This window comes from Desmodus rotundus, chromosome 4 (genome assembly GCF_022682495.2).
Source record: "Desmodus rotundus isolate HL8 chromosome 4, HLdesRot8A.1, whole genome shotgun sequence".
NCBI lineage: Eukaryota > Metazoa > Chordata > Mammalia > Chiroptera > Phyllostomidae > Desmodus > Desmodus rotundus.
Genome location: NC_071390.1, coordinates 146,298,324 through 146,324,769, shown reverse-complemented (window position 1 = coordinate 146,324,769; position 26,446 = coordinate 146,298,324). Strand labels below are relative to the sequence as shown.

At 38.5% G+C, this 26,446-nt stretch overlaps 1 protein-coding gene across 1 annotated transcript in view; it reads right to left on the bottom strand.

Moving 5' to 3' along the window:
* LOC112316790 (ankyrin repeat domain-containing protein 26) overlaps positions 1 to 26,446 on the bottom strand; it is a 187,305-nt gene that overhangs the window by 102,782 nt on the left and 58,077 nt on the right. Inside the window, exons 12-22 of the mRNA XM_071221352.1 lie at positions 25,441 to 25,480; positions 25,005 to 25,060; positions 21,244 to 21,346; positions 16,431 to 16,459; positions 16,264 to 16,336; positions 8,894 to 8,922; positions 8,727 to 8,799; positions 6,998 to 7,119; positions 6,833 to 6,905; positions 3,890 to 3,918; positions 3,723 to 3,795 (exon numbers count right to left, since the gene is read on the bottom strand). Of these exons, the coding sequence (XP_071077453.1) occupies positions 3,723 to 3,795; positions 3,890 to 3,918; positions 6,833 to 6,905; positions 6,998 to 7,119; positions 8,727 to 8,799; positions 8,894 to 8,922; positions 16,264 to 16,336; positions 16,431 to 16,459; positions 21,244 to 21,346; positions 25,005 to 25,060; positions 25,441 to 25,480 (700 nt within the window). The remainder of the gene's footprint in view (positions 1 to 3,722; positions 3,796 to 3,889; positions 3,919 to 6,832; positions 6,906 to 6,997; positions 7,120 to 8,726; positions 8,800 to 8,893; positions 8,923 to 16,263; positions 16,337 to 16,430; positions 16,460 to 21,243; positions 21,347 to 25,004; positions 25,061 to 25,440; positions 25,481 to 26,446) is intronic.

Below are 26,446 nucleotides of genomic sequence, written 5' to 3'. Positions count from 1 at the left end.
AGTTTAATACCTAATTCATTCATCAACAGACAAAGTGTTATGACTTCGTCAGCTTGGAGATACATGCACAGAATACTACTGACTACAAATATTCAATTTATCCCACACCACTATGGGCTACTGCTCTGCTTACATTTCTTGAATCCTCTACGTTAGCCATCTTAGTTTCTTGAGCTACTCATGCAACAAGGTTCAGGAAACACATCTAAGACCTACAGGCAACATCATACTCAACGGGCAAAACCTAAAACCTTTCCCCTGAACATCAAGAAAAAGACAAGGATGTCCACTGTCACAACCTCTATATAAGTACTGAAAGTCCAAGCCAGAGTGATCACACAGGAAAAAGAAATAAAAGGTATCCAATGAAAAGTTGGAAGTAAAACTGTCATTGTTTATAGATGACATCGTGGTATACCTGGAAAATCCCATAGACTCCTCCAAATAACCGTTCAAGTTAATAAGGCAATTTGACAAAATTATGGGATACAAAGTCAATATTCAGAAATCAGAGGCATTTTGGGGCACCAACAATGAAATATCAGAAACTGAAATCAGAGGAAGAAATCCCCTTGATATAGCAACATGTACATAAAGTGGCTAGGAATAAAGTTAGTCAAGGAGGTGAAAGATCTTTATTCAGAACACTACACAACGTGGAAGAAAGAACGCACAAATATATTGAAGCATACGCCATGTTCATGGAGTAGAAGTATTAACATCCTCAAAATATCCATTCCATTCAAAGCAATGTACAGATCAATGCAATTCCTATTAAAAAACCAATGGTATTTCACAGCTATAAAACAAACATTTCAAAATTTACATGGAACCATCACTGACACCGAATACCTGAAGCAGCTTTGGGAAAGAAGAACAAAGTAGGTGGAATCACCATAACTCACAGCAAACTGTATTACAAGGCCAGGAGAGTAAAAAACATCTCGTACTGGAGTAAGGACAGACACATAGATGAATGGAACAGAATAGAGAGCCCAGAGATAAACCCAAGTGTCTATGGACAATTTATATTTGACAGAGGGGGAGAAGAATAAAGTGGAATAAAAACACCCTCCTTAGCAAATGATCTTGAGTGACCTGGACAGCTACATGCAAACAAGAATGAAACTCGACCACCAACTGACACCATACACACACAAAAAAACTCCAAGAGGATAAAGACTTAAACATAAGTTGTGATAGCACTAAAGTCCTAGAGGGGAAGATAGGGAGGAAACTCTCTGATATTCCACCCAGTAATATTCTCACAGCAATGTGCCCTAGACCAAGGGACATAAAGGAGGGACTTCATCACAATAAAATGCTTGTGCATGCATAAAGAAAACATTAGCAAGGTGAAAAGGGGACCAACTCTATGGGAAAATGTATTTTCAAATGAGACTCAGACAAGGGTTTGATCTCCAAAATATATATAGAACACACATGACTCCACAACAGGAAGACAAAAAATCCAATTAAAACACGGGCAAAGGACTTCCACAGGCACTCCTCCAAGGATGACACCCAGAGGGCCCAGACACACATGATAGGATGGTCAGCATAACGAGCCATCAGAGAGATGCAAATTAAAACTAGAAGATTCCACTTCACACTGGTCAGTGTGGCCATCATAAACAAATCAGGAAACACTAAGTGCTGGATAGGTTGTGGAGAAAACGGACCCCTGGTGCACTGTTGGTGGAAGTGCACACTGGTGCAGCCACTGTGGAAAACAGTATGGAATTTCCTCAAGAAACTAAAAAGGTTAGCACAGCAGTTCACAAGCTGGGATTATACCCTAAGAATCCAGAAACACTAAATCAAAAGAACCTGTGCACCCCAGTGTTCATAGCAAGACAATTTACAATAGCCAAGTGCTGGACACAGTGCTAGGTGTCCATCAGTACTTGAGTGGGACAATAAAGTGTGGTACATTTACACAATAAAAATATATCCCAGCAGAAAGTAAGAAGGAGTAGCTACCCTTCATGACAACATGGATGGAAGCAGACAGAAGTATCCTAAGTGAAGCAAGCCAGGTTGTGGAAGAAAAATACCATATGATCTCACCTATAAGTGGAACCTAAATAACAGAACAAACAAGCAAGCAAAATATAACCAGAGTCCCTGAAATTAAGAACAAACTGACCATAACCAGAGGGGAGGGAAGAGAAAAATAACATGAGAAAGAAAGGAAAGGGTCAAAAAAGAGCACATATAGAGGGCCCATGGACAAAGCCACAGGGGGAGAAGGTTAAGGGTGGGAGGTGGGTGTGGGTAGGGCGGGGAAAGTAGAGTTGGGAAATGGAGAAACCTGTAGACGATCACCAGTAAAATAAATAAACATACATTGAGGTGTGTGTGTGTGTGTGTGTGTGTGCGCGCGCACAAATCTATAAGAAGAAAGAAATGAAATCCAAAACAACATAGATGGGCTAAGGGGCCTCTGGCAAAGCCTCAGATCTACCAACACCCAAATCATAGGGCTCCAGAAGAAGAAAGAAAGGGAGGAATTGAACACTTCTCTGAAAAATAATGAAAGAAAACACCCCAAATTTGGCGTAAGAAATAGACTTACAAGTGCCAGAAGCACACACAGACCCAATCAAAATGGACACAAAGAAGACCACACCAAGGTACATCATAATTCAAATTCTGAAGGTTAATGATACAGAAGAATCTTAAAAGCAGCAAGAGAAAAGCAGAGAGTTACCATCAAAGGAGGTCCCATGAGAATGTCAACTGATTTCTCAAAGAAACTTTGCAGGCCAGAGGGGACTGGAAAGAAGTACTCAAAGTGATAGAAAGCAAAGACTTGCAACATAGATTACTCTACCCAGCAAAGCTATCACTTGGAATTGAAGGGCAGATAAAGTGCCTCTTAGACAAGATAAACATAAAAGAGTTTCTCATCACCAAGCCAGTATTGTGTGAAATGCTAAAGTGACTTATTTACAAAAAAAGAGGATCAAAACTATGAACATGAAAGTGCCAATAAATTCACAACTATTAACAGTGGAATCGAAGAAAAAAACTAAGCAAACAAGCAAAACAGAAACAAAATTAAAGCTATGGACATCATTTGCAGGGATATCACTTGGGAGGAGGAAGGGGAACCATCTGGAGAAATTTGTAGGATTTAATATTTACAAATTTGCATGTAGAGAATATACACGGGAACGTCAAGAACAGAATAGGAAGTGAAGAAGCCAAAGACCTTATATTCATGACCCACTACTACAACTAAGGGGACAATGGCTGAAGGGAATGGGTAGACTGGTTGAGGGGAGCAAAGGGGAAAAAATTGGGACAATTGTAACACCATAATCAATAAAACACATTTCAAAACAACACGATATGTGGGCAAATTCAGTTTTACCATAGGTAAATGTTGAAATTCACAAAAGCATTCTAAAACAGTAGCAAAATCTTAGAGTGAACATTAACAACTAGGAATCCCTAATAAGTGTAGGGATTCCAAACCGGAAACTTTATGGTATCAAACAAAACAAAAAACATATTACTTATGTTTACATTTTAGAAATCTTGTTTTCTTTTCCTGTTATATCAAACATGAATCCCAACAATGGCATCTACATTACTTATGTCAAAACCTACCATTAAACGTCCAAAAGAAAGAAATTACAAATAAAAAGTCTGTGAGTATGTCAAATATAGTCATGCATTTTTCTCCACAATTAAATTGGCAGTACAAAATTTACCCGATCTGGATGTTTCCACAGAATTCATTCCTACTGCACTTTTAGGAACAGGATCTTTCACTTCAACAGAAACCTGAACGAGTTGACAAAGAAAATGTTTAATAAATAGTATGCATTTCAAATAATCTGCTCTTAATACCAAAATGTTAAAACATAAAGCATATTACCTTTAAGGAGGGAAAATTTTCAGGAGAATCTAAAAAGCAAAGGGACATATCCTCAATTTTATGAAAACATGAAAACCAACTATAAATTCATGCAGAGTTACTATGTAGCCCAATCCTCGTGCTTGGCTTTGGATATGACTACATTAGGTGTCAGTTGTTCATGTCTTCTTTTCAGGGGGGAGGTGTATAAGAAGACCAATGAAGCAAAAATATAGAACGCACTAAAAATACACAAGTAGCAACAGGAATATGGGTTTCACAAAACATGCAGTTGACATGTCAAGACCATAATTATGTTTCTACAGATTCTAACTAAAAGAGAAATGGGTGCATACACCAAAGTGACCCTCCTAATGCCTGATGGGAGAAAAGTGATCTTCAATCAGAGAAATGAGTCATGACCAACCCTGACAGAATAAATGTGAAACAGAATGCAACAGCATATCCTTCATGCAAACACCAAAATCATCTATACCTTATGCAACAAGTGTTTATGGTGTTCATCAGCATGTTCTATAATTTCGGAAGTACATAATGGTGAGGAGAGGTAAGTTTAATACATAATTCATTTATCAACAGAGAAATTGTTATGACTTCATCACCTTGGATTTACACACATAGCATAATAGTTGTTAGAAATATGCAACTTATCCCACAGAACTGTAGTACTGTTATGCTTACGTTTCTTGTATCCTCTACTTTAGCCATCTTAGTTTCTTGACCTACTCATGCAAGAAGGTTCATAAAACACATCCAAGACATACAGCAAACATCATACGCAATGGGCAAAACCTAAAACCTTTCCCACTAAGATCAAGACAAACACAAGGATGTCCACTGTCACCACTTCTATTCAACATAGTCTGGAGGTCTTAGCCACAGTGAAAAGACAAGAAAAAGAAATAAAAAGCATCCTGGAAGTACTGGAAGTAAAACAGTCATTATTCACATGGAGATCAGAAAGTACATGGAAAATCTCATTGACACCACCAAAAAAATACTCGACAGAATAAGTGAATTTGAGAAAACAGCATCAGGCGAAGGCAATATTCAGAAACCAAAGCATTTTTGTAAGCCTACAACATAATATGCAAAATGGAAATCAGAAAAAAATCCCCATAAAAACAGCAACCAGAAAAATAAACTACCAAGGAATAAACTTAACCAAAGAGGGAAAATACCTGTATCAGAAAACTACACAACACAGAAGAAAGTAATCAAGTAAGGAATAAATATTGGAAGCATATACCATGTTCATGGATTGGAAGAATTAACATCATCAAAATGTCCATAGTACACAAAACAATTTACAGATTCAACGCATTCCCTATTACACTACCAATGACATTTCAGGGATATAGAACAAACATTTCCCAATTTACAAGGAACCATCCACGACTCGAATGCCTACAGCAATTTTGAAAAAGAAGAACATAATAATTGGGATCACCATACCTGATAGCAAAATACATTACAAAGCACCAAGACAAAAAAAAAAAAAATGGCCCAAATGAAAGAAAAGATAAAAGCTACAGAAAAAATACAACTAAGCAATGAAAAGATAGCCAACCTGTGCACAGTTCAAAACACTAGTAATTAGGAAGCTCACAGAATTGGTTGAATTTGGTCAAAAAGCAGATGAAAAATGAGGGCTATGCTAAGAGAGACAAAGAAAATTGTACAGGGAACCAATAGTGATGGGAAGGAAACTGGGACTCAAATCAACGGTGTGGACCAGAAGGAAGAAAGAAACATCCAACCAGAAAAGAATGAAGAAACAAGTATTCAAAACAATGAGGAGAGGCTTAGGAACCTCCAGGACATCTTGAAACGTTCCAACATCTGAATTATAGGGCTACCAAAAGGAGAAGAGGAACAACAAAAAACTGAAAACTTATTTGAACAAATAATAAAGGAGATCTTCCCTAATCTGGCAAAGGAAATAGACTTCCCAGAAGTCCAGGAGGCTCAGAGAGTCCCAGAGAAGCTGGACCCAAAGAAGAACACACCAAGGCACATCATAATTACATTACCCAAGATTAAACAGAAGGAGACAATCTTAGCATCAGCAAGAGAAAAGAAAACAGTTGCCTACAAAGGAGTTCCCATAAGACTGTCAGCTGATTCGTTAAAAAAGGCCTTACAGGCAAGAAGGGATGGCAAGAAGTATTCCAAGTCATGAAAGGCAAGGACCTATATCCAAGATTAGTGTATCCAGCAAAGCTATCATTCAGAATTCAAGGGCAGATAAAGTGCTTCTCAGATAAGGTCAAGATAAAGGAGTTCATCATCACCAAGCCCTTAGTATATGAAATGTTAAACGGATTTATCTGAGAAAAAGAAGATGAAAAATATGAACAGTAAATATGACGGCAAATTCACAGTTATTAACAACCACACCTAAAACCAAAACAAAACCAAACTAAGCAAACAACTAGAACAGCAACAGAACGACAGAAATGGAGATCACATGGAGGGTTATCAACAGGGGAGTGGGAGGGGAAGAGAGGAGGGAAAGGTACAGAGAATAAGTAGCATAAATGGTAGGAGGAAAATAGGCAGGGGAAGGTAAGAATAGTATGGGAAATGTAGAAGCCAAAGAACTTGTATGTATGAACCAGGGACATGAACTATAAGGGAGGAAAGTGGGAGGGAGGGGGTGGGCAGGATGGACTGGAGTGAAAGGGGGAAATGGGACAACTGTAATAGCATAATCAATAAACATATTTTAAAGTAAAAAAATAATAAAGTATACATTTTATAATTCTTGCTTTTCCCCCTCTAATTATCAACCAGGAATCCCAACAATGGTATCTAGATTACTTATGTCCAAACCTACCATTAAACTTCCAAAAGAAAGAGATTCGGAATAGGAAGATTATGAGCACACAAAATATTTTCAAGTATTCCCTTCCAGAGTAAAATTTGTAGTAAAAATTTTACCTGATCTGAATGTTTGCACAGAATTCATTGTGACTGGATTTTCAGGAACAGGATCTTTCTGTCTAACCCGAGGCTGAATGAGTTTTGAGACAAAATCATTAACCAATAATACTCATTTCATATAATCTCTTCAAATAAAATATATAAAAACATAAAAGTTATTACCTTTGAGGACGAAGATCTGTCAGGAGAATCTACAAAGCAAAAGGAAATACCCTCAATTATGAGAAAAGTATGAAAGCCAACTATACATTCATGCAGAGTTACTGTGGAGCCCAATCCTCGTGCTTGGCTTTGGATACGATTACATTAGGTGTCACTGAAATGAAGAACAAACTGACAGTAACCGGAGGGGAGGGAGGGGGGACATAATGTGGGAAGGAAGGGAAAGGGGGTAAAAGAACATGTATAAAGGGCCTATGGACAAAGCCAAAGGGGGCATAGGATTGAGGGCGTAGGGAGATAGGGGTGGGTAGGGCGGGGTAAGGGTTGTTGGGAAACCGAGAAAGCTGTATTCGAACACCAATACAACATAAGTATATATGTGAAGGAAGAAAATGAACAACATTGATAGGCTAAGGAGCCTCTGGAAAACCTCAGACCTACCAACACCCAAATCATAGGGCTGCCAGAAGGAGAAGGAAAAAAGGGAGGAATTGAAAACTTCTTTGAAAATATAACGAAAGAAAACTTCCCCCAAATTGCTGAAGGGAATACACACACAAGCCCAGGAAGCACACAGAATCCCCATCAAAATGGACCCAAAGAGGATCACACCAAGGTACACCGTAATTAAAATGCCAAAGGTTAACAATACGCAAGATTCTTAAAAGCAGCAGGAGAAAAGCAGAGACTTACCTACAAAGGAGTTGCCCTGAGAATGTCAGCTGATTTCTCAGAGACACTTTGGCAGGCCAGAAGGGACTGGGAAGAAGGATTCGCAGTGATGGGCAGCGAGGACCAACAACCTAGATTACTCTATTCACAACGCTATCATTTGGAATGGAAGGGCAGCTACCGTGCCTCTCGGACAAGACAAAGCGAAAGGAGTTCCCCATCACCGAGCCATTATTTTGTGAAATGCTAAAGGGACTTGTTCAAGAAAAGGAGGATCAAACCTATGAACACCCTCAGGGGCAATAAATTCACAACTATCAGCAATGGGATCGAAAGACCAACTAAGCAAACAAGCAGAACGAAAACAGAATCATAGCTATGGAGATCATTTGGAGGGTTATCAGACGGGAGGAGGAAGGGGAAGCATGGGGGTGGGGGGCGGGGAAGGTGCAGGAATTAACAAGTACAAATTGGTAGGCCCTGAAGAGACAGGGCAATGTTAGGGATGGGATAGGAAGTGAAGTAGCCGAAGAACTGATATGCATGACCCACGGACTTCAACTGAGGGGGGAATGGCTGAAGGGAATGGGGTCGACTGGGTTCAGGGGAGCCAATGGGGAGAAACTGGGACAACTGTAAGAGCATAAGCCATAAAATACGTTTTAAAAAACACGACATGTTAGCACCCTCAGTTTTACCCCGGGTAAAGGTCAAAGGTCAAAGAAGCATGTTCCAACAGTAGAAAAACCTAAGAGTCTAAAAATGCACATCTAGGAATCCCTCACAAGTGTAGGGTTTCTCAACTGGTAACTTCACGGTATCAAAACAAAAGTAAAAACACCTTATGTGACGTTTCCATTTTAGAATTCTCGAGGTGCTTTTTTGTTTTCTTCCTTGTAAACATCAAGCATGAATCCCAACAATGGCATCTGCATTGCGTGGCTCATGTACTGCCATTAAATTTGCAATAGAAAGAAATGAGGAATAAGAAGAGTCTGAGCACACCAACGTTTTCAGGTATGCCTTTCCAGACGTAAACTTCTGGTACAAATTTTACCTGATCTGGATGTGTGTACAGAATTCGTCCTGACTCCTTTTTTAGGAACACGATCTGCCACGTCAATGGCACGCTGAAGAAGATTTGAAAGAAAACGATTAGTAAATAACATACATTTCATTTAATCTGTTCTTAATACCTCCATAGAGAAACATAACAGTTATTACCTTTGAGGACGAAGATCTGTCAGGAGAATCTACAAAGCAAAAGGAAATACCCTCAATTATGCGAAAAGTATGAAAGCCAACTATACGTTCATGCAGAGTTACTGTGGAGCCCAATCCTCGTGCTTGGCTTTGGATACGATTACATTAGGTGTTAGTTGTTCATGTTTTCTTTTCAGGGGGCGGGTGGGTAAGAAGACCAACTAAACGGAAATACAGAATACACCTCAAATACTGAGGGAACAAACAGGAATATAGGCTTAACGAAACATGCAGTTGACACATCAAGACCATAATTATGATTCTACATATTCTAACTAAAAGGGAAAAAAATGGGTGCATACACCAAAGTCACCCTGATGCCTGATGGGAGAAGAGCGATCTTCAATCAGGGAAACGAGTCCTCACCTGGACAGAATAAATGGGAAACAGGATGCAACAGCATATCCTTCATGCAACCATCAGAATCATTTACACCTCAGGTGACAAGTATTTATCATGTTCCTCAATGTGTTCTGTAACTTGGGAAGTACACAACTGTGAGGAGAGGTCAGTTTAATACCTAATTCATTCATCAACAGACAAAGTGTTATGACTTCATCAGCTTGGATATACACGCACAGAATGCTACTGACTACAAATATTCAATTTATCCCACACAACTATGGGCTACTGCTCTGCTTACATTTCTTGAATCCTCTACGTTAGCCATCTTAGTTTCTTGAGCTACTCATGCAACAAGGTTCATGAAACACATCTAAGACCTACAGGCAACATCATGCTCAACGGGCAAAACCTACAACCTTTCCCTTGAACATCAAGAAAAAGACAAGGATGTCCAGTGTCACCACTTCTAGTCAACATAGTACTGGAAGTCCTAGCCACAGTGATCACACAAGAAAAAGAAATAAACAGCATCCTTATTGGAAAGCTGGTAGTTAAACAGTCATTCTTCACATGGAGATGAGAAGTACATGGAAAATCCTATTGACGTCACCAATATAATACTCGACATAATAAGTGGATTTGAGAAAACAGCATCAGGCATAGGCAATATTCAGAAACCAAGGCACTTTTGTAAGCCTACAATATAATATCCAAAATGGCAATCAGAAAAAACATCCCCATTCAAATGGCAACCAGGAAAAATAAACTACAAGGGAATACACTTAACCAAAGAGGGAAAAGACCTGTATCAGAAAACTACACAACACAGAAGAAAGTAATCAAGTAAGGCATAAATATTGGAAGCATATACCATGTTCATGGATTGGAAGAATTAACATCATCAAAATGTCCATAGTACACAAAACAATTTACAGATTCAACGCATTCCCTATTACACTACCAATGACATTTCACAGATATAGAACAAACATTTCCCAATTTACAAAGAACCATCCATGACCCGAATAGCTACAGCAGTTGTGGGAAAGAAAAACATAGTAACTGGAATCACCATACCTGATAGCCAAATACATTACAAAGCACCAAGACAAAAAAAAAAAAAAAAAAGTGGCCTAAATGAAAGAACAGATCAAAGCTCCAGAAAAAATACAAATAAGCAATGAAGAGATAGCCAACCTATCAGATGCACAGTTCAAAACACTGGTAATCAGGAAGCTCGCAGAATTGCTTGAATTTGGTCGCAAATGAGATGAAAAAATGAGGGCTATGCTAAGAGAAACAAAGGAAAATGTACAGAGAACCAATAGTGATGCGAAGGAAACTGGGACTCACATCAATGGTGTGGACCAAAAGAAAGAAAGAAACATCCAACCAGAAAAGAATGAAGAAATAAGAATTTGGAAAAATGAGGAGAGGCTTAGGAACCTGCAGGACATCTTGAAACGTTCCAACATCTGAATTATAGGGGTGCCAGAAGGAGGCGAGGAGCAACAAAAAACTGAAAATTTATTTGAACAAATAATGAAGGAGAACTCCCCTAATCTGGCAAAGCAAATAGACTTCCTGGAAGTACAAGAGGCTCAGAGAATCCCAGAGAAGCTGGACCCAAAGAGGAACACACCAAGGCACATCATAATTACATTACCCAAGATGAAATACGAGGAGACAATCTTAGAAGCAGCAAGAGGAAAGGACACAGTTACCTACAAAGGACTTCCCATAAGACTGTCAGCTGATTTCTCAAAAGAGACCTTACAGGCAAGAAGGGATGGCAAGAAGTATTGAAAGCCATGAAAGGCAAGGACCAACATCCAAGATTACTGTATCCAGAAAAGCTATCATTAGAATGAAAGGGCAGGTAAAGTGCTTCTCAGATAAGGTGAAGTTCAAGGAGTTCATCATCACCAAGCCCTTATTATACGAAATGTTAAAGGGATTTATCTGAGAAAAAGAAGATAAAGAATATGAACAGTAAAATGACAGCAAACTCACAGTTATTAACAACCACACCTAAAACCAAAACAAAACCGAACTAAGCAAACAGCTAGAACAGCAACAGAACCACAGAAATTGAGATCACATGGAGGGTTGTCAACAGGGGAGTGGGAGGAAAGGTACAGAGAATAAGTACTATAAATGGTAGGTGGAAAATAGACAGGGGGAGGGTAAGAATAGTTAGGAAATGTAGAAGCCAAAGAACTTAGATGTATGACCCATGGACATGAACTATAAGGGGGGGAATGTGGGAGGGAGGGGGTGGGCAGGATGGACTAGAGTGAAGGGGGGAAATGGGACAACTGTAATAGCATAATCAATAAATGTATTTTTAAATAAAAAATAAAGTTTACATTTTATAATTCTTGCTTTTTCCCCTCTAATTATCAACCAGGATTCCCAACAATGGCATCTACTCTACTTATGTCCAAACCTACCATTAAACTTACAAAAGAAAGAAATTCGGAATAAGAAGATTATGAGCATGTCACATATTTTCATGTATTCCTTTCCAGAGTAAAATTGGTAGTAAAAAATTTACCTGATCCGAATGTTTGCACAGAATTCGTTTTGACTGCATTTGTACGAACAGGACCTTTCCGTCTAACCCGAGGCTGAATGAGTTTTGAAACAAAATCATTAACAAATAATATTCATTTCATATAATCTGTTCTTAATAACAAAACATAAACACATAGAACTTATTACCTGTAAGAAAGAATATACTTCAGGAGAATCTGAAAAGCAAAGGGACATATCCTCAAATATAGGAAAATATGAAAGCCAACTACACATTCATGCAGAGTTACTATGGAGCCCAATCCTCATGCTTCCTGTTGATATGATTATTTTAGGTGTTAATTGTTCATTTTTCCTCTTCAGGGCATGTGTGGATGAGAAGACCAATGAACCAAAATTATAGAATACACTACAAGTACTTAAGGAACAAACAGGAATATAGGTTTAATGAAACATGCAGTTGACATAATTATGTTTCTACAGATTCTAACTAAAAGAGAAAAAAATGGGTGCATACACCAAAGTCACCCTGATACCTGATGGGAGAAAAGCGATCTTCAATCAGAGAAACGAGTCATGACCATGACCCTGACAGAATAAATGGGAAACAGGATGCAAGAGAATATCCTTCATGCAACCATCAGAATCATTTACACCTCAGGTGACAAGTATTTATCATGTTCCTCAATGTGTTCTGTAACTTGGGAAGTACACAACTGTGAGGAGAGGTCAGTTTAATACCTAATTCATTCATCAACAGACAAAGTGTTATGACTTCGTCAGCTTGGAGATACACGCACAGAATACTACTGTCTACAAATATTCAATTTATCCCACACCACTATGGGCTACTGCTCTGCTTACATTTCTTGAATCCTCTACGTTAGCCATCTTAGTTTCTTGAGCTACTCAAGCAACAAGGTTCAGGAAACACATCTAAGACCTACAGGCAACATCATACTCAACGGGCAAAACCTAAAACCTTTCCCTTGAACATCAAGACAAAGACAAGGATGTCCACTGTCACAACTTCTATATAAGTACTGAAAGTCCAAGCCAGAGTGATCACACAGGAAAAAGAAATAAAAGGTATCCAATGAAAAGTTGGAAGTAAAACTGTCATTGTTTATAGATGACATCGTGGTATACCTGGAAAATCCCATAGACTCCTCCAAATAACCGTTCAAGTTAATAAGGCAATTTGACAAAATTATGGGATACAAAGTCAATATTCAGAAATCAGAGGCATTTTTGTGCACCAACAATGAAATATCAGAAACTGCAATCAGAGGAAAAAATCCCCTTGATATAGCAACATGTACATAAAGTGGCTAGGAATAAAGTTAGTCAAGGAGGTGAAAGATCTTTATTCAGAACACTACACAACGTGGAAGAAAGAACGCACAAATATATTGAAGCATATACCATGTTCATGGAGTAGAAGTATTAACATCATCAAAATATCCAATCCATTCAAAGCAATGTACAAATCAATGCAATTCCTATTAAAAAACCAATGGTATTTCACAGCTATAAAACAAACATTTCAAAATTTACATGGAACCATCACTGACACCGAATACCTGAAGCAGCTTTGGGAAAGAAGAACAAAGTAGGTGGAATCACCATAACTCACAGCAAACTGTATTACAAGGCCAGGAGAGTAAAAAACATCTCGTACTGGAGTAAGGACAGACACATAGATGAATGGAACAGAATAGAGAGCCCAGAGATAAACCCAAGTGTCTATGGACAATTTATATTTGACAGAGGGGGAGAAGAATAAAGTGGAATAAAAACACCCTCCTTAGCAAATGATCTTGAGTGACCTGGACAGCTACATGCAAACAAGAATGAAACTCGACCACCAACTGACACCATACACACACAAAAAAACTCCAAGAGGATAAAGACTTAAACATAAGTTGTGATAGCACAAAAGTCCTAGAGGGGAAGATAGGGAGGAAACACTCTGATATTCCACCCAGTAATATTCTCACAGCAATGTGCCCTAGACCAAGGGACATAAAGGAGGGACTTCATCACAATAAAATACTTGTGCATGCATAAAGAAAACATTAGCAAGGTGAAAAGGGGACCAACTCTATGGGAAAATGTATTTTCCAATGAGACTCAGACAAGGGTTTGATCTCCAAAATATATATAGAACACACATGACTCCACAACAGGAAGACAAAAAATCCAATTAAAACACGGGCAAAGGACTTCCACAGGCACTCCTCCAAGGATGACACCCAGAGGGCCCAGACACACATGATAGGATGGTCAGCATAACGAGCCATCAGAGAGATGCAAATTAAAACTAGAAGATTCCACTTCACACTGGTCAGTGTGGCCATCATAAACAAATCAGGAAACACTAAGTGCTGGATAGGTTGTGGAGAAAACGGACCCCTGGTGCACTGTTGGTGGAAGTGCACACTGGTGCAGCCACTGTGGAAAACAGTATGGAATTTCCTCAAGAAACTAAAAAGGTTAGCACAGCAGTTCACAAGCTGGGATTATACCCTAAGAATCCAGAAACACTAAATCAAAAGAACCTGTGCACCCCAGTGTTCATAGCAAGACAATTTACAATAGCCAAGTGCTGGACACAGTGCTAGGTGTCCATCAGTACTTGAGTGGGACAATAAAGTGTGGTACATTTACACAATAAAAATATATCCCAGCAGAAAGTAAGAAGGAGTAGCTACCCTTCATGACAACATGGATGGAAGCAGACAGAAGTATCCTAAGTGAAGCAAGCCAGGTTGTGGAAGACAAATACCATATGATCTCACCTATAAGTGGAACCTAAATAACAGAACAAACAAGCAAGCAAAATATAACCAGAGTCCCTGAAATTAAGAACAAACTGACCATAACCAGAGGGGAGGGAAGAGAAAAATAACATGAGAAAGAAAGGAAAGGGTCAAAAAAGAGCACATATAGAGGGCCCATGGACAAAGCCACAGGGGGAGAAGGTTAAGGGTGGGAGGTGGGTGTGGGTAGGGCGGGGAAAGTAGAGTTGGGAAATGGAGAAACCTGTAGACGATCACCAGTAAAATAAATAAACATACATTGAGGTGTGTGTGTGTGTGTGTGTGTGTGCGCGCGCAAATCTATAAGAAGAAAGAAATGAAATCCAAAACAACATAGATGGGCTAAGGGGCCTCTGGCAAAGCCTCAGATCTACCAACACCCAAATCATAGGGCTCCAGAAGAAGAAAGAAAGGGAGGAATTGAACACTTCTCTGAAAAATAATGAAAGAAAACACCCCAAATTTGGCGTAAGAAATAGACTTACAAGTGCCAGAAGCACACACAGACCCAATCAAAATGGACACAAAGAAGACCACACCAAGGTACATCATAATTCAAATTCTGAAGGTTAATGATACAGAAGAATCTTAAAAGCAGCAAGAGAAAAGCAGAGAGTTACCGTCAAAGGAGGTCCCATGAGAATGTCAACTGATTTCTCAAAGAAACTTTGCAGGCCAGAGGGGACTGGAAAGAAGTACTCAAAGTGATAGAAAGCAAAGACTTGCAACATAGATTACTCTACCCAGCAAAGCTATCACTTGGATTTGAAGGGCAGATAAAGTGCCTCTTAGACAAGATAAACATAAAAGAGTTTCTCATCACCAAGCCAGTAATGTGTGAAATGCTAAAGTGACTTATTTACAAAAAAAGAGGATCAAAACTATGAACATGAAAGTGCCAATAAATTCACAACTATTAACAGTGGAATCGAAGAAAAAAACTAAGCAAACAAGCAAAACAGAAACAAAATTAAAGCTATGGACATCATTTGCAGGGATATCACTTGGGAGGAGGAAGGGGAACCATCTGGAGAAATTTGTAGGATTTAATATTTACAAATTTGCATGTATAGAATATACACGGGAACGTCAAGAACAGAATAGGAAGTGAAGAAGCCAAAGACCTTATATTCATGACCCACTACTACAACTAAGGGGACAATGGCTGAAGGGAATGGGTAGACTGGTTGAGGGGAGCAAAGGGGAAAAAATTGGGACAATTGTAACACCATAATCAATAAAACACATTTCAAAACAACACGATATGTGGGCAAATTCAGTTTTACCATAGGTAAATGTCGAAATTCACAAAAGCATTCTAAAACAGTAGCAAAATCTTAGAGTGAACATTAACAACTAGGAATCCCTAATAAGTGTAGGGATTCCAAACCGGAAACTTTATGGTATCAAACAAAACAAAAAACATATTACTTATGTTTACATTTTAGAAATCTTGTTTTCTTTTCCTGTTACATCAAACATGAATCCCAACAATGGCATCTACATTACTTATGTCAAAACCTACCATTAAACGTCCAAAAGAAAGAAATTACAATTAAAAAGACTGTGAGCATGTCAAATATAGTCATGCATTTTTCTCCACAGTTAAATTGGCAGTACAAAATTTACCCGATCTGGATGTTTCCACAGAATTCATTCCGACTGCACTTTTAGGAACAGGATCTTTCACTTCAACAGAAACCTGAACGAGTTGACAAAGAAAATGTTTAATAAATAGTATGCATTTCAAATAATCTGCTCTTAATACCAAAATGTTAAAACATAAAGCATATTACCTTTAAGGAGGGAAAATTTTCAGGAGAATCTAAAAGGCAAAGGGACATATCCTCAATTTTATGAAAACATGAAAACCAACTATAAATTCATGCAGAGTTACTATGTAGCCCAATCCTCGTGCTTGGCTTTGGATATGACTACATTAGGTGTCAGTTGTTCATGTCTTCTTTTCAGGGGGGAGGTGTATAAGAAGACCAATGAAGCAAAGATATAGAACGCGCTAAAAATACACAAGTAGCAAACAGGAATATGGGTTTCACAAAACATGCAGTTGACATGTCAAGACCATAATTATGTTTCTACAGATTCTAACTAAAAGAGAAATGGGTGCATACACCAAAGTGACCCTCCTAATGCCTGATGGGAGAAAAGTGATCTTCAATCAGAGAAATGAGTCATGACCAATCATCATCCCTGAAATCTTACAAGGCCATGGTAATCCAAACATCTGCTAGTGGCAGAACAGACATATAGATCAATGGAACAGAATAGAGAGCCTAGAAATAAACCCAAGTCTCTATTGTCAATTAATAATCCACAAAGTGGCAAGTGCATTATTTTACCTGAAATAAGCCAGGCAGTGAAAGACAAATACCATATGATCTCACCTCATCCACAAAAAATCAGCAAGCAAAATATAACCAGAAAATTGAATTAAAGAATAATCTGTCAGTAACTAGAGGGGAGTGAGATTCAGGGTAATGAGGAAAATCGGGGAAAGTCCCCTCAAAAACATGTATAAAGGAACATGGACAAAGCCAAGGGGTAGTTTCGAGGGTGGGAGTTTTGGAAGGGTGGGGCAGGTGGCCAAGGTGAGGTGAAAATGGAGACAACTGTTCTTTAACCACAATAAAAAAGGAAAAAGAATAAAATACAAAATTACTTTTTGAGGAAATAACACATCTAGGAAACAATGTGTAATGGGGGTTCAATATTGAAATGTGGTTATTAAACATGAAAGGAATTTAATTGCCACTGAAATATTAGATATTAAAAAAGGTTTTATTTCTAAGTCAGTGTAATATATGCTAAAAATTGAAATTGTAACACTTAGAGAATAAACTCTAATTTCTTTTCTTTCCAAAATCAGTTTGGTATATTATGCTGGTGTTGAAAGGAATTTTATGAAACAGCTATCTTATCAAAACCTGAGCTACCATAAAAACACAGCCAGTGCTTCTATATTCAAATTACTTTCACTGGAATAACAAACACCAATGAAACATATATCTCTGATGCCTGATAATTATGAGGAGGATAAAGAAGGGGCCAAAGTTTACCCCAGTACTGGCACTCCCTCCTGCTTTCAGTATTCTCAGGAGCAGCAATGATCTAATCTTCTGTTTCACTGCCAATATCCTAAAGTTTCTAAAGTGAGAATTTCCTCAACTCAAAAACTATCCAGCTAGTGCCTTTCTTTTCTCCTTCTTTTCACTATCCCCCTTTCATCTTCACAAGTGATTTCTAAATCTGTGGTCTTAATTCTTCCCCTTCTCACATTCTTTTTGTGGATTATCTTCCACTTCTTCTTTCCTGTGTTTAGCAGCAACATCTTACATCTGTCATTTATATTTCTTCATCTCTTTGTTTCTCTTGGCCATAGATGTGCTCAGAAGTAAAAACAAAACAATGCTTTTCATTAATCTTTTCAGGTCTTAAACTATCCAATGGCTCTTCTTTCAGATTTCTCTGAAGAGAAATCTATACCCTTTTTCCTCAGAGCATGCATGGTCTGAGGACCAGCAGCACTGGCATCACCAGAGAGCTCATGCAAATGCAGACTACCAGGCCTGATGCTGTTATTTCTTTAGACTTGAAACCACATTAGAAGTCATGAACTTCTGGCTTCTAGCCAAGATGGAGGTGTAGATAGATATGCTTTGCTTCCTCACACAAACAAAAGAAGGATAATAACCAATTTAAAACCAAAAAACAACCAGAACTGCAAGAAAATCAAACTGTGTGGTAGTCTGACAACCAGAGAGTTAAAGAAGAAACATTCATCCAGACTGGTAGGAGGGGCAGAGAGGAAGCATGGCAAGACGGTAGTAGGCAGACATGGCAGTCACACATTCTCGAGTGGATAAACCAGGAAAAACAACTGGGGAGCGAGACAGATCATGCAACCCACAGTTCCAGTGCTGGAAAAGAAAGCTTCAAAACTTCTGGCTCTAAAAACCTTGTGGAGGTTGCGGCAGTAGGAGAAATTGCCTGTCTCACAGGAGAGTCGGTTAGAGGGTGCCACAGATCCTAAAATGTACAAGAAGAGCCCACCCACCCAGGAATCAGCACCAGAAGGGCACAATTCATTTGTGAGTAGCAAGGGAAGTGACTGAAAGCTGCTGAGAACTGAGCAAGCAGCCTTGTTCCCTCTTGGACCCCTCCCTCACATACAGCACCAGAGTTTAGCAAAGTGGGTTGCCGTACCCTGGCAAATACTTAAGGCTCTGCCCTATACATCATAACAGGCACACCACAACAAACAAATGTGGCCCAAATGAAAGAACAGATCAAAACTCCAGAAAAATAACTAAGCAATGAGGAGATAGCTAATCTATCAGATGCAGAGTTCAAAACACTAGTAATCATGATACTCACAGAAATGACTAAGTATAGATGCAAAATAAAGGAAGACGTGATGGCTATGCAAAGTGAAATAAAGAAAAATATACAGGGAACCTACCATGAAGGGAAGACAACCAGGACTCAAATCAACAATTTCAAACAGAAGGAAGAAATAAACATTCAACCAGAACAGAATGAAGAAACAAGAATTCAAAAAAAATGAGGATAGGCTTAGGAACCTCAGGGACAACTTTAAACATTCCAACATCCGAATCATAGGGGTGACAGCAGGCAAAGAGAAAGAAGAAGAAATTGAAAACTTATTTGAACAAACAATAAAGGAAAACTTCCCTAATCTGGCAAAGGAAATAGACTTCTGGAAGTCCAGGAAGCTCAGAGAGCCCCAGAGCAGTTGGAACCAAGGAAGCACACACCAGGACACATCATAATTAAATTACCCAAGATTAAAGATAAGGAGACAATCTTAAAAACAGCAAGAGAAAAGGAGACAGTTACCTTCAAAGGAGTGCCCATAAGACTGTCAGCTGATTTCTCAAAGGAAACCTTGCAGGCAAGAAGGGTCTGGAAAGAAGTATTCAAAGTCATGAAAGGCAAGGACCTACAACCAAGATTACTCCATCCAGTAGAGCTATCATTTAGAATGGAAGGGCAGATAAAGTGCTTCCCAGATAAGATCAAGTTCAAGGAGTTCATCATCACCAAGGCCTTATTATATGAAATATTAAAAGGACTTATCTAAGAAAAAGTGATCAGAATTATGAGCAGTAAAATGACAACAAATTCACAACTATCAACAGCTGAACCTAAAAAATAAAAAAAAAACAAATTAAACAAACAACTAGAACAGGAACAGAATCACAGGAATGGAAATCACAGGAGCATTATTAGCAGGGAGGGGTAGTCGGGAGAATGGGGGAAAGGTACCGGGAATAAGAAGCATAATTGGGAGGTAGAAAATAGGGAGAGGTTAAGAATAGTATAGGAAATGTAGAAACCAAAGAACTTGTATGTATGACCCATGGACATGAACTAAGGGGTGAAAATGCTGGAGGGAATGAGGGTAGAAGGTAGAGGGGGATATATGGGAGAAAAAATGGGACAACTTTAATAGCATAGTCAATAAAATGTACTTTAAAAAAGAAGTCATAATCTTTCTACTGGACTTTTCATCAGGTTATAACTTCTTTGATCTCCCCATAACTGACCCTGCTCTCTCCTTGTCTCTGGTGCTCTCATTTTGGACTACAGAATACCAACCATCCTATGAATTAGCAACATTTTATATGACTTCAGAGTATAGACATTTAGAGCTGACCACATATGCTTATGCTCATCCACGGTAGATAAAATACAGCTCTATGTGATCCATAATGCCTTGCAATGGTGAGGAAAAGAGTAAGAGTAGGGACATTTCGCTGTACTTCTCTGACAAGGTTTGGTGCTAGAAGCTCTCTTTATATTCTTCTTACACTTCAAACACTCTGCTCTTCTATTTATTTATTTATAAATAATATGTTTTTATTTATTTTTAGAGAAGGGGAAGGGAGGGAGAAAGAGAAGGAGAGAAACATCAGTGTGTGGTTGCCTCTTGAGCGCCCCCGCTGGGGATCTGGCCTGCAAGCCAGGTGTGTGCCCTGACTGGGAATTGAACTGGCGAGCTTCAGTTCCCAGGTTGGCACTTAATCCACTGAGCCACACCAGCCAGGGCATGCTCTTCTTCTTCTTCTTTTTTTTTAAGAATTATTTTATTTTATCACCTCCCACTACACAGAGTGGGGCTAAAGTTGGTTTACAGTTGTTCATATGAACAATAATACAATAATTAAAAATAATAATAGAAGAATAAACTGTGTGTCATGTACCCACAACTGTAAGCCTGCTTTTGCCTCACCCTGTATATACCTGCTTCTTTTTCCTTCATTTACTCCCTATACATCTGCCTTTCTCATTCTTCACCCCTTATTTTACTCTTTGCCTCTACCTTATATCCTCACTTTCCTCAGGTCTCAGAGAAGCTTGAAACAGAAGAAATAATTTAGCTCCTGCAGCGGCACTCTCATTTAATCTCTTTGCTGACACCTGAGAAGATTTACAACCTATTCTCACTTCTCTTTTTAGTTACTCTGCATTTAGCAGGTGATTTTCTTTGACTATTATAATATATTAGTGTTCATGTTTTAAATCAACATTTTGTCAAGGAACTTTTTTATAAAATACAAATCTTACCTGCTACTTGTCCATTTAGTGGAATTTCAGATCTCTTGTCTGAACCTATGTCTTCCGTTAAATGATCAAGATGCCTCTGTGGGAGACTTGCAGAGAAACTCTCCTAAAATTTATATCAATAACGAGTTACATAAAGATTTCCTAACACCTTTCTAAGAAAATATCTCAATTTCCTACTTCAAAAGCATTTAGACTTATATAAGAGAAGCATGTGTTGAATAAAACGTTTAAATAGAAAACCTCATGTATGCTCTCTAGATCAAGCTTTCTTTCCATCTTCATTTGGCTAATGATTGTATATTGAGCTTGAAAAGCCAGAGAAAATACTTTCCTAGACAAAATACTGATGTATATGTACATTTCAACAAGGAACTAACTTCAAAATACATCCCTTTACTTTGTATTCTCCACCAAAATAAGAGGACATTTTAGGGGAAAAAACCTTTTAAAACACATTATGTAGTAAGTATGTTTGCTAAAAATTTTAAATATTTCTGACAGAATTTTTTTGAGTGTGAAAAAAAGTTACTTGACATAATAAGAAACTTTGGAGTGTGTTAAGTATAAACAAAACACTGTAAAACCTGCTTTTAGTTAGGTATTCTAAGGCTTAGACAAAGCTATTATTTGATAAAATTTTTGATAGGAAAAATGGTTGAATAAAATGGCAAAGCAATAAGAAAAACCTTTCTTTAAATTATGTTTAAACAATTGCAACAAATTGCCCATTTTCTTATGTAACTCTTCAAAAACATATAGGAAGCTTTAGTAAGGGAAGAGTAAAAACATTTATTTAATAACCATCTAAAATGTGCCAGGCACTTGTTATGCACACTTTGATTCATTTCAACACACAACCACAATAATAAAATGGCATTATGATGGATACCCCACCTCCTGCTTCCAGGTCATTCCAAGATGTTAGAGGAAAATGATGAACAGATGTGACCCATTGTTCTCTCTGTCCAACAAGTCCTTCTCCTGGACCTTCACGTGACTGTCTCCTTCACTGGGAATTTTTTTCACACTTACAAAGTTTTTTCTGACCACCTAAATTCCATTCCCACGCCCATTCTAACTAAAACTCCCCCGATATTCTCTAACCTAACATTCTCCATTTTCTTCATATGAAGCACTGACAGTGACTCATAATGGGCTGTTGTTTACTTGTTTTTCTACTCCTCCCCACTCACTACAGCCTAACTCCTCAACTTGTACATTCAGCGTCTAACTGCCCAGCACATAGTTGGTATTTAATGACAGAAATTTAATTAAGGTCAAAATATGTATGACCTCATCAAGAGGGCCTCAAATACTAAAGCACTACATACCTACAGGATATCTCCATTAATAGTCTACAAAACTTAATATCCTCCAAATTAGAAATTTACATTCCCTTTCTAACTTTGCCATTTTTTCTCAACACTACTGCCATTTTATTGCCCTTCAGGTTTACAAAAAGTGTGCTCAGTATTTAGTAAGTCACTGAACACCACTGGGATCACTGTCGTCTTAATTTCCATAGCACCCTTTACAGCTTACAGAGTGTTTTTGCATTTGTTTCCACATTTGTTCAGCATGCTTATGTGAAAGGTAGGTATTAGTACCATTGTTACGAATGAGGTCACTGACATTCCAACAGGTTAAAACAAGTTCTCCCAAGATCCCATAGCTACTAAGTGACATGATCTTAGACTTCAAATACTGTGTTTGTACCATTAGGGAGCAGTTGTCTGTATCCAAGAGATCAGGCTCTTCGTATCTCTTCCCACAGCTGTGCCTTTAGATCAGCTCATCAGGTCTTTATATGTAAGTTACAAGTAGTATGGTTGCCATAAAGTCCTCAGTGCATACTGTTTGAACTATTGAAAACAGCTGCTACTTCTCAAAACACCACTACACCAAATTGTTGTTATAATCCTACATATTTATTACTATTCACTGTGCTTTTCTTTCTCTGGAAATATTCCTTGCACATTTACTTGACAATCCTAATTGAACCATACTTTGAAATCCCAGGCATTATCTTTACAAATGCCAAGTTATAAAAAAACAAAACAAAACTACAACCCAAACTGTTTCTATCTGAATCTCATTAGGAGTTTTACATATCCATATAAGCCACAGTAACATACATTGGTCATAGGTTGACCTGAGATAATTCTCTAGTTTTTAGATAAACTTAACTTCAGAACCCAAAATGATTATTTATGACATCAGTGCCTTAGTTATTTATAATATACTACATTGATTTTATTCAGTGAATCTTGCAAATTAGCAGAATTGTACTATGCAGGGTGTGGCAAAACTAGGTTTACAGTTGTGAGTATGTGGAACAGTTTATTGTTGTATTATATTTATTAATTATCCTGTTATTTTCCATATGAACCACTGTGAACCTACTTTTTCCGCATCCTGTATTTAGCACATAGGTATTTTATTAATTAGAGTTTAAAAAATATAAGAAAATAATTTTATGGCCAAATATAGAGGTACGGAAATAAAGTCAAAGCATACCTTTTATGTTTGAACATGTGTAACAGTGTGAAGCCAGGGGTCACCCAACCAAAGAGGGATTTGTAATGGGGTTCAGAATTCAGGGCATCCAGGAAATATTAAAAATATAGGATATCCTCACCCCCACGGGTCTGAACAGGGGATGGGACACAAGGAGCAAGGCCATTGAGAGTTATTTTTCATAGCAACAGTTTTGCAAATAACCTCTAGAGTGGTCATTTAATATATCTATAACTTTAACTGGTTTCATGGATATGTTAAATAGCTGTGGCCATGCTTTGAGCCAGGGAGATGGGAGTGACTTCCACCCGGGATGTAACTGGAAGGCAACTCCCCCTGGTTATAGCACCTGCATGAGAGGTTGGAGATGATTCACTCCATGCCATGGGGCCACGCCTTCCCAGACTTACTATGGCAGCCCAGAAAAGCTGTAAAAATATGGGAATGTTGGTCGATGTGGCCAATTGTGGGAGGAGTAGGAAATAGGGCTGCAGAGTAAGATTGGCACTGGGATTTAAACCTAGGCGTGGCAGCCATGTGGGAGGGGACCATGCGGCTTTGGTGAGAAAGGGGGGACCCATGCAGCTTTGGCAAGAGAGGGGAACCACATGGCTTTGGGGCTCCCTTTGCCACGCAGCTTAGGAAGCTGGAAAGCAAGATGTAGTAGTGATGCAGAGCTCTCTATCAGCAGTTTGGAAAAATGCAGGAGAGATCCTGTGGGAAGGAAATGGGTGAAAGTTCTTGCTGGTGGGCCATGAGAAGGTGCCATGTGGCTTTGAATTAAGAACTGGAGAGCACGGTGGCGCCACAGCTGATGGTGCTGGGAACCCAGGGAGGCCTGCCAGCCGAGCATGGATTACTGGGAAGAACTGGGGGCTAGCTGAGCCACAGACTTCTATTTCTTTTCCTGAGATACGGTACCCCAGCCTTGGGCAGAGGGGGAAAGGAAGGTCTGTGTGCATTTGTGGGTATTCTAAGGGACTTTGGGATTTTAATGAAGACATTAAGTCATTACTCTTACGTCTGTATAACTTTTAAATAAATAATTTCTTTCCTTTTCACCAATCTCTGACATCGTTATAATTCCCTGGCGGCAGGCAAGGTGAACCTAGTACAGGGGGACCCTGGGACAAGGGGGGTCCATACAGTAATAGTATTTTGTCCCCCTCCATGGGTCCATTCTGTAACACATGATCAATGCTGACATTTAAAATAACAATAATAACAATAATAATAAACAGTACCTCCGAATCCCACGGTGAGTCTGTATCTTCATGTTCTCTTAATGCTGATACTTTATCTATAAATTGTAGCCACAGATATGTTAATGTGAGCATTTTTTTACTATGAATTTTAAACATAGATATAGGTCTATCTCTGCTTATGAATATTTCAATAAAATAGCAAAAAAGATTTTCAGAGGGTTGAAGCATTTGCAGGGAAAAAAGATGGTAGTAGTTGGGATACTTCTGAATACAGATAGCAAAAAAGTCTTCAAAAAAATGGACAACATATTTGAATCTATACAAATTCATTTGTTTATACCAGCATTTAAGCATAGGAAAAAATTCATAGATAGTCACTAACTAACCACTATTATATTTTTGTGTTCTCCATCAACATAAGTCAAATTGTCATTATTTGTTTGGTTTTGTGAAGCACTTTCAATAATATCAATACCATTTCCTTTTTCTTCAGTTGCTGGCGTTGTTGCTTCTCCCTACAAAAACAAAACAAAACAAAAACTCTACTTTAGAAACACTCATATTCATTCACTTGCTCACTCAATCACTCAGTCAGTAGGATAACAAACAGTTACTATTATCTATCAGATCATAGGCACTAACCTGGAAGAAGCTAGAAATATAAATAAAAGCTTTTGCCCAATATTCTAGTAGAAGTAGATACACATGAAAACAGTAAGAAGAGGAAGGTATCATTTGCTAGTTCTACAACTGAAGTGAATAAACTACAGTAAGGGCACAAAAGAGACAACAGTCTGTTGTGCCTGGGAAGCTCAGGAAATGATATATCGTGCAAGATGTACTAAGTGCAGAGGGAGAGCATGAAGGGCGTTCTAGAAAGGGCAGCATGAGCAAAAGCATGAGGTAAGTGGGGGTACAAAAGGAAAGTAGTTAAACCAGAATGGTGAAAATGGGATGGAGAGAGAAAACTGGAGACTCACATACCCTTTCTTTTTACATATCCTTTGTAAATGTCCTGCTAGCATATGAATTTTGCCTGAATGTAATGGAGAGCCACTAAATAAGCAGAGGAGTTACATCATCACAAATATATTTTAGAGCAGTCACTCTGGCAGCAATGTAAAGATGAATATAAGCTGAGCAAAACTAGGAAAGAGTATTTCAAAATCGAAAGTGAGAAAGTAAATTACTGTAAGTAAAGTACTGATATAAAAAATGGCAGCAGGAAGAAAGTATTACACTTGGTGAGTGACTGGATGTGGTGATTGCAGGGAGGGCTGGCGTCCGGGATTTTTCAGTGTTCAGTGGAGCTTCAGTGTTCCAGTGCGGCTCTTTACGAGGATGGGAAGACAGTGACAGAGTAGACTACCCAGTCAGGACAGAGGAAAGGGTCAGGGCCAATGTCTTCAGTTTGGGACATATCAAATTTGAGGCACCCAGGGGACTTAGAAGAAAGATCTAGGTAAATACACTTGAAGTAA